Below are 14,341 nucleotides of genomic sequence, written 5' to 3' on the forward strand. Positions count from 1 at the left end.
CTTGTGTGTTTTTATTGTTTAGCTCCCTCTCTCTGTCTCTGTGTGTTGTTTTGACTACTCAGTTACACTTCATCATACATCCAATTTTATTTCATTTAATACAAAATGCAATATAAAACAATTTATTACTTAACATTGTTGTGTACATTTTTAATCATGTAAATCACTGGCTTTATTATAGTTTATGAAAATGTGTCATACAGTAAAATGTAGGTTTCGAAAGGTCCTCATCATGTCCATCCATTTATTTTAACATACATAAATACAGTTTTCGTTTACTATTTACAACATCTTTCTTCTAAAACCTTGTGATCTTCTCTGATTCTTTCTCCTTCAATGCAATTTCATTGTCGCAGAAAACTGGACTGTCCAGCCCCTGGACATGTTTAGACTCTTTCTCAATGAGGTCTGGCTTGGACATCTGAAAAGAATATAAAATGATAAGTCTTTTTTTTCAATCTCACAAACCAGTTACTGGAAAATAAACTCGCAGGGAAAACAACAAATCGGCATTTATAAATAAATGATGCATATACAGTATCATTTAGAATGATCCGAGAGATGAATTACGTCATATATCGTTTTGTAGTCATGACTTGACAACATGGATCTTCTCTTTCTCTAAATGTTCATCACACTGGCAATGAAAGATCTCACCTCTGTGTCTTCACTGCGGCGGAAGCAAAGGAGATCAGACTTTGTGATAAACAGCTCTGGTCGATCTTTCTGCTGTTTACACCCACCTAAAGAAAAAAAGTCACCGTTTATTTTCCATCTCTTTACTCACTAACAAAAACATCAGAGCCGGTCGTCTTTACCTGAGACTGCACTAACGAATAGTCCTGTGATCATGGTCACAATTATGCCTACGGGGCAGAAGTACAGATAGGACAGAGAATACCAGCTGTCTGCCAAAGCTGGTCTTGGCCTGAAAGACATCATGAGAGGTTATTGATTTGATGTCAGCGTTTGTATTAACACTATTAAGTATATGATCATACATGGCACTAGCATAAATGTATGAAAAGTGAAACTTGTTTGTATAAATTTAAGCTATAAAAAGACTAAGATAAACGAATATGAGATCACCAACATTGGAGTTGTGGTTTGTAGGACTGTGCTAAATGGTGTCATAGTGGTGGTTTGGTTCATCTCAGGAGCGATGCAGCCGTCCACACTCAGAGGAAGGCGAAGGGTCTTCTCGGGTAATGGAGGATACAGCTGAGCTCCAATTCCCACCCATAATGTTATAATCAGTCCGGAAATCAAACCAACTAAACCTCCCTGAAGAAATAGAGCTTTTATGAATTTAGGTGAACAGTGTTTCTCGGGCCCACTAGAGGCCTCAATATCACTTACAACTATTTAAAATAAGACAAAACAAGCGTTAAAAGAGTATATTTTTAAGTATACTTTATGTAGGCTACTTGTTACTACATTAATACATTGTATTTTAAGTACAGGCTACTTTAAATGTAAGTACACGACTTGTTTACAACTATGTTTTATAGGAGTTACATTAAGTATATTTTTAATAGTAGCCTACACCTGAAGAAACGTTTGTAATAGAAAACAACTACAAATCATGTGTTTAAATGCATTTCATTGGGAAAATTTTAAACTTTTTTTTGTAAAGGTTGAAAGATACGATGAAAGACAATATAAAGTTCTTACAGTGGAGTTGACGCAGCGGAAGAACATGCCTAGCACATACAGACCGAGCAGAGGGCCGCTGATCATACCAAATATGGACAGGGCTGCCTGTGACGGAAGTACAAAAATACTCGTGACATGCAATTACAGAGTTTCAACAACAGATGGTGATGTTGACACAATTTGAAATCCTTTGCTGTGCATAGTGCCACAAATGGCCTCAAGCATCCTTTGTAGTATTTTTAGATATCGTGAAATGCATTTATTTTTTGAAGTGCATGTTTTATTTAAATTGTAAGGATATAGTTTACTGTAGTAAAATAGTTTTCTCTAAAAAAAAATGTTCTTTGTATATTGTTCAAGATCTTCATTGTTGGTACATTTTACGATTTAACAATTCTACTTACCGCATGAAAAATACTGTGGTATGCTATAGTATTGTAAACTTTCTATATACTACAGCGTTTTTAAATAAGTTGAAAAAGTAGGCCTACTTAAAGGAATAGTCACCTTCAAAATGAAAATTCTGTCATCGTTTTCTCACTCTGTTGTCGTTTTAAACCTGTGCGATTTTCTTTCTTATGCAAAACACAAAAGAAGATATTTGGACAAATGTTGGTAACCAAAAACCGTTGGTCCCCATTGACTTTTATTGTAAAACAAAAAACCGATGCAAGTCAATATGGGGACCAACGGTTTTCTGTTACCAACACTTTTCTAAATATCTTCTTTTGTGTTCTGCAGAAGATAGAAATTAAGTCATTGAAATGAGCAGAGGGCGTGTAAATAATTACAGAATTTGACAAACTTTAACTATTCTTTTATGCACTAATATAGTATTTACTGCAGTTTATCAATGTACTATAGTTAATACTACAGAGTACTATAGTAAAATATATACTATACTAACTGCTATGTTATATTATAATAATGAACATTATTTACTTTTATGAAAGATAGGTTAGAAGGGCATAAGAGGGGATAAGAAAATAAATTACAACGACTATAAAAATGTAAGTAAACAAACCAACGCGAATAAGAAGAACAAACAATGCACAATAACAAACAGAACAAAATTCAAACAAAAAGTGTATATTAATACATTTACCTGCAGTATATTGCCCATCATGGATGCCACACCGGCCATGCCGATGCATACAGCTCCATAGAATACACCTAGAAATGACATATTAAGCATCAGCATACGCATCAACCCGGCATCTCCTCCATGCTGTCAGCGTATACAGTTGTTACACTGAAACTCACTCATGCCCATGTTGATCCAGGACAGCTGTCTCTCTGTCAGCCAGGGCAATGAAGGTTTCAAAAAGTCCTCCACCGTGACTGCCACTAGAGCGTTGATACTGGACGACACTGTGCTGTTGAAACCACACACAAGTAATACTGATGTGTGTGATCTGATCTTAACACACTGTACGTTGTGCATGCTAAACCTATAAATCTCCTGTGAGGAATGTGTCTGAGGTTTTAAAGTATGAGATTTGGTTGTCATTTACCTTAATGTTCCACTGTAGGCCGCAGCCACAAACAAACCAGGCAATCCTGGGAAATCTGCTAGTATGTCCATCACCAGATATGGAAGTAACTGTTAAATGTGTTATTTGGTTCATTTTATTGGATGTAAAGGTCACCCATACGAACGAAAACTCACACGAGATCTTTTTAATATTTCATGTACTGTATGTCTCCTAGACATCAGTGAGATTAAACGGAGAGCCAATGGACATTTCTGTCTCCTGCATCTCAGAATTTTCTCCTGAGTTTCAGAAGAAATCTCAACAATATGTCACAAGATTTGCCAAGTCTGCATTTACAAGTCAATAATACTGAAGATCTCAACATGAACATTTCTCATCAAATTTGCACAGATCCGGATTATTTAACAATCTATTCATTTTACCCTCATATCATGTATTTTACATTTGTCTCATTTGTTTCTATTTTTTAGCAATTTTAGGAGAAACATCTGACAACGCAACTGAGGGCAATGAATAGGGTTGGGTATCGTTTGAATTTTATCGATTCTGATTCTGCTTATCGAGTTCGATTCTTATCGATTCCCAATGTCAATTCCACAGTAAAACATTTAGATATTAACCTGTTTGGTCATTTAGCCTGCTTATTGACTGGTTTGCATAAATATATATATTAATGAGCCCCTTTTTTGTACATATACACGTGGCAACCATGTTTTGTCTGATTTATTACAATTTGTATAACCATAGTTTAACTACATCATGGTTAAACTGTAGTTACTATAATGAAACTATAACTATACCATAGTAAAAATATGGTTAATTTTAATAAAGGCTTTGATTGAGATATCAGATCACAAGTTAACACATACACAATCTGAAAATCTGCACACAGGAACTGATAAGAGAATTTGACATTTTCATTTCAAGTACCCGATTCCCACGCCTTTTGATTCCGAATTGGAATTGATTTTCGATTCCCAACCCTAGCAATGAAAGAGCAACCTATGAGCAATAATCACATATCAAATATCACCTGATCCGTGGCTCCCACATCTTTATTACTGAACGGATCGCAGTCCTTATAGATGGAGTACATTGTGAGACCAGAAAGCATAGCCAGACTCACTGTGACCCATAACCCCACCATGTTCACGTACAGTGCTCTGTGTGATGAAACATTGACACCACAGTTTTTACGCAGAATATCTGATTTTAAATTTGTATACATACTGTATACTCACAGCTTTGCCTGAGTCATTGTCCGACAAGAAATGTAGCGTTGCACTTGTGATTGGTTGATGGAGTACATCGATGTCCACATCAGACTGCCGCCAACGACGATCGTCCAAAAAGAGTGACGCCTCAAAGGATCAGGATCAAAACTGTAGGAACATGTGAGCAGTATTGTAAAACTTTGCTGTAGTTTTTGCAGCAGGTTTGCCAGTAACTTACTGTAGATTTAATTACTACTTGATATGCTTTCCAATTAGTTTTGTTTTCAATTACTTTAATTAAAATTAAAAACGCTTTAACTTTTGTAATTTAAAATGACCAAGAAGAGACTGGCATTAGCACAGCAACACTGCAAAAAATGACATTCTTATAAGCATTTTCTCTTGTTTTCCGTAAAAATATTGAAAACTTCTTAAATAACGATACATAACAAGCAAAGTGACGCAAGAAATGTAGTCTTGTTTTATGAAAGAAAAATATACAAACTGGTTAAGTTTATGCTTAAACCAAATTGTACATTAAATCTACAGTAAGTTACTGGCAAACCTTCTGCTAAATTACAGCAGTTTTACTGTGTAGGTTATCTATCTGTCTACAATCTCCTCTTGTGTGAATGCAATGGAGTTCTATGTTGTATAAACATGACATGAGCAGTAAATGCTTACAAAACTAAGGTATTCAAATAGTTTATGAACTCAAGACAGCTCATAAAGAGAGATAAGGCACCGAAATAACATCTGGATGCACATTTCAGCATGTGGATGTATGATCTAGTCTTCAAAACCTGTTTAGAATATACCTGAACGTTTCCAAACGTCCACCATGGTAACTATCGTTCCAGACCCTCCCAAGTCCCCCCTGTAGTGCCGCCCCGCGTGCAATAACGGCCACAAACCCGGCCAACATAATGACCATCTGGAACACATCTGTCCATATCACTGCCTTCAGCCCTCCCTGTTAAAAAGAGCAGGTTGAAGTCAACCAGGAAAGAAATAGAATACACAAAATCCTCTAGATGTGAAGCTGCAAATAAGACGAATAATGTAACTCACAAGTGTGCAGTAGATGATGCAGACAACACCTGTCGCCACTAGCACTCCCCACAGGTCTAGACCAGTGACTGCAACACACAAGCTTCTTTATTTATTCATGCGTCATTTTTTATTAAGAAAATATCGATCATGCCATTTATCAGTATTCACATATTCTTTTCTCTAGATTTTGGTGTACAATGTGGGTTATTGGACAGTGAACTGAAGAAGCCTTAGGCTAAGCCTTCCAACAGGTTTGTTAACATTTGCATGTACCTGCATGGGGATAGTTCAACCCAAAATAAACATTCTTTCTTCACTCAATTCATGTCATTTAAAACCTGTATGACTTTCTTCAGCAGAACATAAAAGAGGATATTTTGAAGAATGTTGATAACCAAACAACATTGGACCCCATTGACTTCCATTGTCTGGACAGAAAACCCCTGAGACATTTCTCAAATAGCTTACTTTGTGTTCCACAGAAGAATATCATCATATGCAGTCATATACAGGCTTTGAATGACATGAACGTTGACAGAATTTGGACTTTTGGTTGAACTATCCATTTAAATTTATAATAAACCCTTTTTGTGAGAAGACTATTACAAATTATAATATTATAAATTCAGGGAATTAGGAAAAAATCCAACTATAAAAAGGCTTTTTATTTTATTTTGTTCTTCTTTCTAATCATCAGAAAGGTTGATACGATTTTTTTCCATGCTGTGAGTTTTTATTTGACATATTAATGTGTTCATATATACTGTATGTATATAAAGTCATACTGTAAATAGATGAAATTGAAATATTTTTTTCTCCAGGTGGACAGTAGAGCGCAGTAGTAATAAGCATAATAATCTTATTGTATTTTTCTTTTTTTTTAACGTTAATAAATGTAAATCAGTTTTGTACTCACTCTGATTCAGGGCGAGTGCAGGCGCATAGATGACCATGCCTGTGTATAATGCCTACGAGAGATAACATCAGCCATTAGACGATTGGACAACAATCTGCTTTACTTATTACATTGAAAAAACACGAACCCAATGGAAATAATTTCCCAAAGTAATATAGACTGATGCAGTCCCGCCTCTGATGTGTGTTTAGTTATGCATAGTCATGTAAGAAGGTAAAGGCAAACTTACGGTTTGAGCAATATACATGCTTGTTCCAATGATTCGAATGAGTTTGTTGTAACGCATTTCCAAGTACTACAAAACAAGTAACCAAAACAAATGAATGATTAATACACAAAACAACAGACAATTTCCTTAATGTCACAATCGCGGTAACTATTTTCTCATTGCTGTTGCAGAATACTTGTATTTTCCTCTTTTAGTTTTGCTGTTTTTTAAATGTAGGCCATTGATGTGCTATTTTTAATATCTGTCATTTTTCATTTTATGCTTCTCTTTCATCAGGAGAATGATCCAGAATAACTTATGCACTTTGGATAACGCACCTACAATACTACGAAATGCAATGTCGGGGCAATAAATCAATCCTCCATAAACTACCAACACTTCATTTCTTTTTATTTCCTACACCACCACGTCCTCGTTTTATTTCCATCTTTTGAGAGCAAATCAATGATGGACCCTCCAGAATTTCCGTGTGTTCCACGTCTGTACCAGTTTCCCTTATCCTCATTCGAACACTGTGACGGGGTCGCCCTCTTACCTCATAAGTGCTGGTGATGTTCAGACGGTAAAACAGAGGCACAAAAAGTTCAGCGCTGATGGTGGACATGATCGCATAAGAGAAGACAAAGAGCCAGAACGGTGTCCCGTACAGATAAGCTTCGGCGGGCGTTCCGATTACAGTGATACCTGACATAAAACTAGCTGTGAGGGATAAAGCCACAGGTACGGCTGTCATCTGACGGCCTCCCAGTAGAAATTCACTACTGCTGGTTTCCTTTCGTCCACGGATGGCTTGGAACAACCCAATGCCGGCCGCGAACAGAATCAAGCCGGCAAAAACCACATAGTCCCAGACAGAGAACGTTGCAACAGGACCTCCACTGCCAGGCATGATTTCAAAAATAGTGTTACAACGCTCAAAGGCTTTAAATACGGTATCACTCCCGTGTTTAATGTGATGCTTTTACTGGAAATCCCTCCACCATTTGCCAACTGGAGGACAAGACCTACAGTAGTAGCTCCTCGCCGTGCCAATAACTGATAAGGAGTTGAGTACCTTAAACTTGGACTGACTACAAAAAAAGGCTCGAGTTAATGATCCCTCAAGGCCAGAAGATATACCAGTTACATTGTAAAAGGTAGTCGACTTTTCTATTCCAACTCATGAAGCGAGATTAGCCGTGCATAAAACCTTTAGTCACAGTTGCTTAATGAATTCCAAAAGCTCCAATTGCTTGGAAGAATTTAACGGAGATTGCTTAAGCCATAAACGTAGATATACCCCCCATTGATAAAACAACAAGACAATCGTGTGTTTTTATCAAGGTTAGCAGACGTCCTGAAAATGATGCATTTCATCACGTGCTCCCCCAGAGCGGGTCATGTCAAACCCTTCAGTTCCTGGTACTGAGGTTTACCCGATATTTTTCCATCCATTCCCTGTTGAATCAGTATCTACCGACGGTTTCGGGTCAATCAGAAACAGTGAGCGCTTTTCAAATCAGTTACAGCTTGACAAAGACATTGAAAGTGATAAGGCAAAGCAATTATTAACATCATGAAAGCACGTTTCTATAGAATTATGAAAGTATGGGCAGCACAGGTGCATTGTGACATCACCCTCGTGGTAAGGTATAAAGTGTTGACATTTTTATTTTTGTGAAAAACAACTTCACTAAACGTGCTGAAAAAAGTTAATGTGTGACACTGTTGTCAGAACATCTGGTCGTGGTGATGTTGTAACTGTTTCTCCAATCTGCAAAACAATTGTTAATAGCATGTTGTTACTATTCAAGTGCTGAAGATGCATATCACTTAGCTGGGAATAAATTGCATGTAAAACTGTCTGGGCACGCATTTAGCTTTCCATTTTCCAGCTTGTGAACTTTGCACACTTGATAAGGATCCAAATCGAGATTCACTCGATGAGAGTGCGATAAATGGTCAGAACGAGTCTGTATCTTTATTAAAGCTAAGATTATGGTGTTTAGTAATAAGCAGGATTGATCAATGAAGCCCATTGGTTTCCATGGTGTTTTATTGCACATCCTGTGTCTTTTGTACAAATGCAACATGATATGTGGGTGTGATTTGATATTAGTATGTGTTCAAAGCGTTTACCCAATAGCAGATAGTCAGACAGCGGCAAAATTGATCTAGGATCAAACCTAAACAGACTAAAGAGATCTCCACCTAAACAAACCGTAAAAAAACGGAAAATTTCTGTCTGCTGGAGCCACAGAACTATACAGTAAAATAACATTTTTTTCCTGTAAAATTACAGGATATAATGAGATTAATTGATTTAGTTTTTTCTGTAATTTTACAGGTTTTTGACCGTATTTCAAAAATACATTAACTTTTTTTCATTATACATGGAAAATCTGTAAAATATAGAAATCTAAACATTCTGTAAAATTACAGGTTTTATACAGTGGAAAAATTCATAAATTAGACTTTTTTCATGCCTGTACTTTATTATTTTAACTGTAATAGTAGTTGTTTGTCTAGCAAATCTACTACTATAAACTTTTTTTCAGAAGAGACCTTAACAATTCCACAGTTTGTGTACAGGTTTGCCAAGACGCCGAAGTCAAAGATCAAAAGTCAAAGATTTTAACTTGTGGAACTGAAACATTTCATTATCACATTTATCCAAGACCTGGCAGAATCTTATCTATAACATACTTATGTCAAAAAGTTGTATATGCTGCTAAAATATTTTTAGAACAAACCTAAAAGTTAATGTTAAAAAATTATATTAATTAATGCATTTTACGCAAAAGGAAAACATTTATCTAAACTTCTCCTGCGGTTCAAGTTAACATACAGCAAAATCTTTGTTTATTACAGATCTTAAACACATGGAATAGTTTTTTAAACTTTTAAAACTGAATAAGGGGGAAAATCCCTGTGTGAATATACAAACCACAAACCTGTTATTCAATCAAATGTTTATACTAAATACGGTTTCATGGTTATATTGTTGTGGTAAGTCAATATAAATCCATTATATAATTTAACCTGCAATATATAAATATAACCTGCACACCCGCTCATAGACACACAGACATCCTCTCAGACAGAAGACTATCAGACAGATGGGGACATCAAGTTAAGGATATTTCCTACTTTAATCAAAATCTATTTGACGGTCATTGTTAAGATTTGGGTTTCAAGTATACACTTTCACTAGGTGGTTGTCAGACACACCGGCATCTCTCCATGCAGAAGGAAAGTCAAGACATGGTAAAAACACATATTTGTTCAATTAAATCTTTGACTTATCTCTTTAACACTAAAACTTTGTCAGAGCAACCTGCAATGTTTAAAAACATTTGGACACACTCAACCATGAAAGAACATGTCAGGGCATGTCATTGAATCAAAAGGTTTATGGCACAATGATAAAAATGCTGACCCAAACACTTTAATCATTTTTCAGATAAAAGTCTTAACTCACCAACTCACTCTTAGAAGAATAAATCACATAAACATTTACTTTATCTCTCTCTCATTTACAAACACAACCGAGGATGCCCAACAGTCATAAAACCTAAATGTCATCAAGATTGACAGGCCATAAAAGAACCATTTGAGTGACCGGTTGACAGACCTTTGACAGGGGGGTCATAAATCAATCAACATTTTGACACACCGTATGTGCTTATACTGTACTTCTTTAAAGTCGACCCATGACAAGCATCAGAAATCAAACAATTCTCATCTCGGACTACATAAAGGAACTCCATTAACATTAACCACTTCTACGCTCTTAAAAAGAAAGGTGCTTCACGATGCCATAGAAGAACCCTTTTTGTCTAAATGGTTCCAGAAAGAACGTTTAACATCCGAAGAACCTTTCTGTTTCAGGTTCTTTGTGGCGAAAAAGGTTTGTCAGATTATAAAAAGGTAAGAAAGGGATGGTACTTTAAAGAACCTTGACTGAATGGATCTTCGTGGAACCAAAAAGGGTTCTTCTAGCATTGCCGTGAAAAACCTTTTAAGCGCCTTTATTTGTAAAAGTGTAACCACATAACTGTATGCTCAATATCTGTGATTTTTTGTTACTCATTTCTGAGCTACTTGAACATTCTGTAACATAAAAATGAATCTGTACTATACAGCTGATGTTAACATTATATTGTGGGCAAATACATAAACAATAAACAATGCACATTTTGGAATCAAACAGTAATGCACCCCCTGTTGAAAGATGCACTTACTATATGACTTGTCTCTTTTGCAAGACATTTTGGGAGTAAAATTTAGAACAAAGTTGATAATGCTCTGTGAAGCGAAATCTCAGATTGAGATTTGCAATGTGAATATGAATTCAGTGCTCTTGGCAGAAAGCCTGTGTATGATTTGGTTAATGGGCAGCAGTTTTATGGATGCTGCACTGTGGCGATGAGAGATAGTGGGAGATCAGATTCACTGTCTGTATAAGAAGAGCTGAATTTTTACACGGACACCAGATGCTCAGGGTAAGTGTCCTATCTCCCTGATAGAGGAAAAAAACAGCTACTTCTTCAAACTAAAAATCTTTCTTTGCATGTCTTTGCCCAACTCGTGGTTTCTTTAGAGAATGTAAAAATCTGAAAAATTGTGTTTTTCTTTTTTTTTGACAGATACACTGTATATTGACAGCAATAATGTCCGCTGTGTATGTGATGGGTATGCTGGGTCTTTTGATGAAGGTGGCCATGCCCATGTGTGCCCCCACAGAATACACCCTTTACGTCGAGAGGCCGGAGTGTAACTTTTGTGTAGCTGTCAACACCACCATCTGCATGGGCTTCTGTTTTTCCAGAGTAAGTGGACAACTTTTTGAGTTTTTTTATTATTATTTATTTTCAAATTGTTATTTTCAAAGGAATATTCTGTACTCACACTTACAGTACGTCATTCCAAATCCTTGAGACTTTATTCCTACTTGAAATACCAATGAAATACTTTCCATGAAAGTAAGTCACACAGGTTTCGAACAACACGAGGGATGAATCTTTGAAGTGGGATATGTGTTCATTAACGCAAGTGCACTAGCACTTCTCCTGTTTTGTACATCTAAGAAACCCCATAATGTTGTACAAACGTGGGTTTAAATGTTCCTGACATGAGTTACTAAATTCTATTCCTCCTGCAGGACAGTAATGTAAAAGAGTTGCTGGGTTCCCGTTTCTTGGTCCAGAGGGGTTGTACATATGAGGAAGTCGAGTATCGAGCCGCTGTCCTGCCCGGCTGCCCTCCGCATGCAGATCCTCACTTCACGTACCCGGTGGCGCTGAGCTGTCACTGCAGTACCTGTAACACACACAGTGATGAATGTGCCCACAAAACCGGTCATTCTGGGATGAGATGTTCCAAACCTATCCGTCATCTGTACCCCGACCCGGAGGAGAACAACTTCGTTCAGCCGTTCTGGGAACAGTACGAGTGACTTCAATGATCTGATAAATAAAAATAGTCTAAACTCAGTTAAAAGTGAATAAAGTGTTTACCATAGTTGTTGACGGTGAACTGTTGTTTGTTAAATAATGCATTGAGTTCACCTTTTCTAACCCGTCATGTTTAGATGAGTCTGCATCTTTAATGTTTTATTGTTTCATTGGTGTCCTATTAAATGTTGCCTCTGAACAATCAACCAATCCTTCCCTTAAACTCACATCACATCCACGTTTGTAGAGATGATACATTTTTAGAAAGATTAATAGACTGGAAGTTGTTTTACACAATGGTGATCATGCCAAAAAGTTCAAAAGTTAAAAATGTGCAGCGGGTATAGTTAAAGTAAGGTAAATTATAGCTTTACCTCATTTGCATGAATTCCTCTCTAGTAAATCATTATATTTCTGACAGGCCCTGTGAAATACTACGTTTTTTTCTTAGGTCAAGCCTTTGGGTAATCCCACTGTTGTGGATGTGACATTTTTAGTCAAAACTTGAAATATAAACGTTTAATTATTATAAATATTGAACCATCTGTTTATATTTTCCAAACCTCTGTTGAAAGAGTCCAGACATCATATATATCAGTCTATACACGTTTTCTATCTAAGATGAGAGAAACATGTGTTTTGGATGTTTTGGACACATGTTTTCAGGAACGACATTTGTACGATTTCTGTGCATCAAAATCAATAACAAGAAGCAATAACACAGAACAGAATTTTTATTTTAATGTGACTGTTCCCTGATAGCTCACATACATGTTGAATACGTCTATTTGATGTCTGCATTTACATCTGCAAGATGTATTTCTTTGGAACGTTTGCTTATCTCTGCAATACGTCTCTGAGACATTTCCTGACAGATGCCATATAGACATTTAGTCTTTAAGATGTTAATGATTTAGATTAGATGTTAAACTGCTTTTACAATATATTGTTTTTTTTTATTTTTATCAGACTTCTTTCAGACCTACATGTGGTCTGGTTATGATGTGACAATTCTGACAGCGGCACTTTAGAAATTAAATAAAAAATCTTTAAAAACATTAAGAGAGACCTCACATGGGTTTTGACATCAGTATGATGAAAACCTTTATTTTTTTCATGATTATCTTCTTCATATTTAATTCTCTCAAAAGTGGCTTTCACTGTAGTGTATGTGCGTGGGGTAAAAGAGAGCTCAGTGATAGATAATGCATATTTAGAGAGTCAAGCAGCTGTGGGTTATTTATATTACAAGCTCAGTAAGTGAGACGTGTGCAAGGTTAACCCATGTTTGCGTTCTTTCTAACCAAAGTCCATTTATACGTTTTTACAACCGTTTTTATAGACCATATCATCATGATTTATGTGTATTTGTGACCAGCTGTTAGTATGACCTCCTTTCCCGACAGTCACACAATAATTTGAAAGCGAGAAAAGATGTGTAAAGAGGCTTGCCTTCAGAACTGCCTCAAGAATTGTAAGTGGTCACATGATTGGAGATCATTGCAGGACAAAAGATCAATTTGGACATCACAATGTCCTATTCTGCCTCCCAGTGTCATGTAAACGTACATTTCCATGCCCCATCCCTTATTCTTTCTATAAGACTATTACACCGAGTACAAAAATAACAGAGTGTATTTAGTGGAGAGTTCATCACTTTGGATTAGAATGTGATGATGTCATTGATGTTAATATTTAGATGTGACTCACGACAGGCCGTCTTTATTACTCGACACGACAGCAAATGAAATGTTATGCAAATGAATATTCCGATATATTTTATGTATTTAGATGTGCAATTATTATCTTTAATTATTATCTTCTAATGGGGTACTGTAAAAGGTCGATGACATACTTCTGCTAAAATCTCTGCCAGGCTGTTCCATCCATTCCATCATTTTTTGTTGACATTTATTCTTTATTATACCTCAGTTTGTATTTGTCCTGTATTTCAATAACACTCTCAATAAAGTGATCAGATTTACGTTTTTTCCTGGCAGGCTTCAAACATGCCAAAGGATTACAGTAAACAAGCGACCAAGATCAAATCTAGCCCAAAACATTATGGAGTCTTGGTATGGGCTCTTGTGTTCTGGACCCACTTTTTTATGACCTGCAACTGCACAGCAAACAATACAAACATTCAAAACATCTTAGCAACCGCACAGTAGCTATGCAAGCTGTACCCGACAGTTTTACATAGGCAAACAATGCATGGCATTCCTTGTACAGTACACAATGTACAAATCTAATTTTCTATTTATCATAGATTGACATTATCAACAGCTAGTCTCATATTATTCCTTTTCACAATCCAGCCAATTTTATAAGAATGACAGAGA

At 36.3% G+C, this 14,341-nt stretch overlaps 2 protein-coding genes across 2 annotated transcripts; one reads left to right on the plus strand and one right to left on the minus strand.

The window, feature by feature from the left end:
* Positions 1 to 143: 143 nt before the first annotated feature.
* Positions 144 to 7,453, minus strand: slc5a8l (solute carrier family 5 member 8, like). The gene is made up of 15 exons (XM_057338355.1): positions 7,100 to 7,453; positions 6,565 to 6,630; positions 6,336 to 6,387; positions 5,438 to 5,505; positions 5,185 to 5,339; positions 4,394 to 4,534; positions 4,186 to 4,315; positions 3,171 to 3,259; positions 2,920 to 3,032; positions 2,762 to 2,829; positions 1,675 to 1,761; positions 1,094 to 1,284; positions 819 to 928; positions 658 to 743; positions 144 to 421 (listed from the first exon to the last, which is right to left on the minus strand). The coding sequence occupies exons 1-15, from the start codon at positions 7,451 to 7,453 to the stop codon at positions 299 to 301; spliced, it is 1,833 nt and encodes a 610-aa protein (XP_057194338.1). The 3' UTR covers positions 144 to 298.
* Positions 7,454 to 11,024: 3,571 nt separating this feature from the next.
* tshba (thyroid stimulating hormone subunit beta a) lies at positions 11,025 to 12,190 on the plus strand. The gene is made up of 3 exons (XM_057338439.1): positions 11,025 to 11,048; positions 11,193 to 11,375; positions 11,708 to 12,190. The coding sequence occupies exons 1-3, from the start codon at positions 11,040 to 11,042 to the stop codon at positions 11,999 to 12,001; spliced, it is 486 nt and encodes a 161-aa protein (XP_057194422.1). The 5' UTR covers positions 11,025 to 11,039; the 3' UTR covers positions 12,002 to 12,190.
* The last annotated feature ends 2,151 nt before the right edge of the window (positions 12,191 to 14,341 follow it).

Source organism: Triplophysa rosa, linkage group LG7 (genome assembly GCF_024868665.1).
Source record: "Triplophysa rosa linkage group LG7, Trosa_1v2, whole genome shotgun sequence".
Taxonomy (NCBI): Eukaryota; Metazoa; Chordata; class Actinopteri; order Cypriniformes; family Nemacheilidae; genus Triplophysa; species Triplophysa rosa.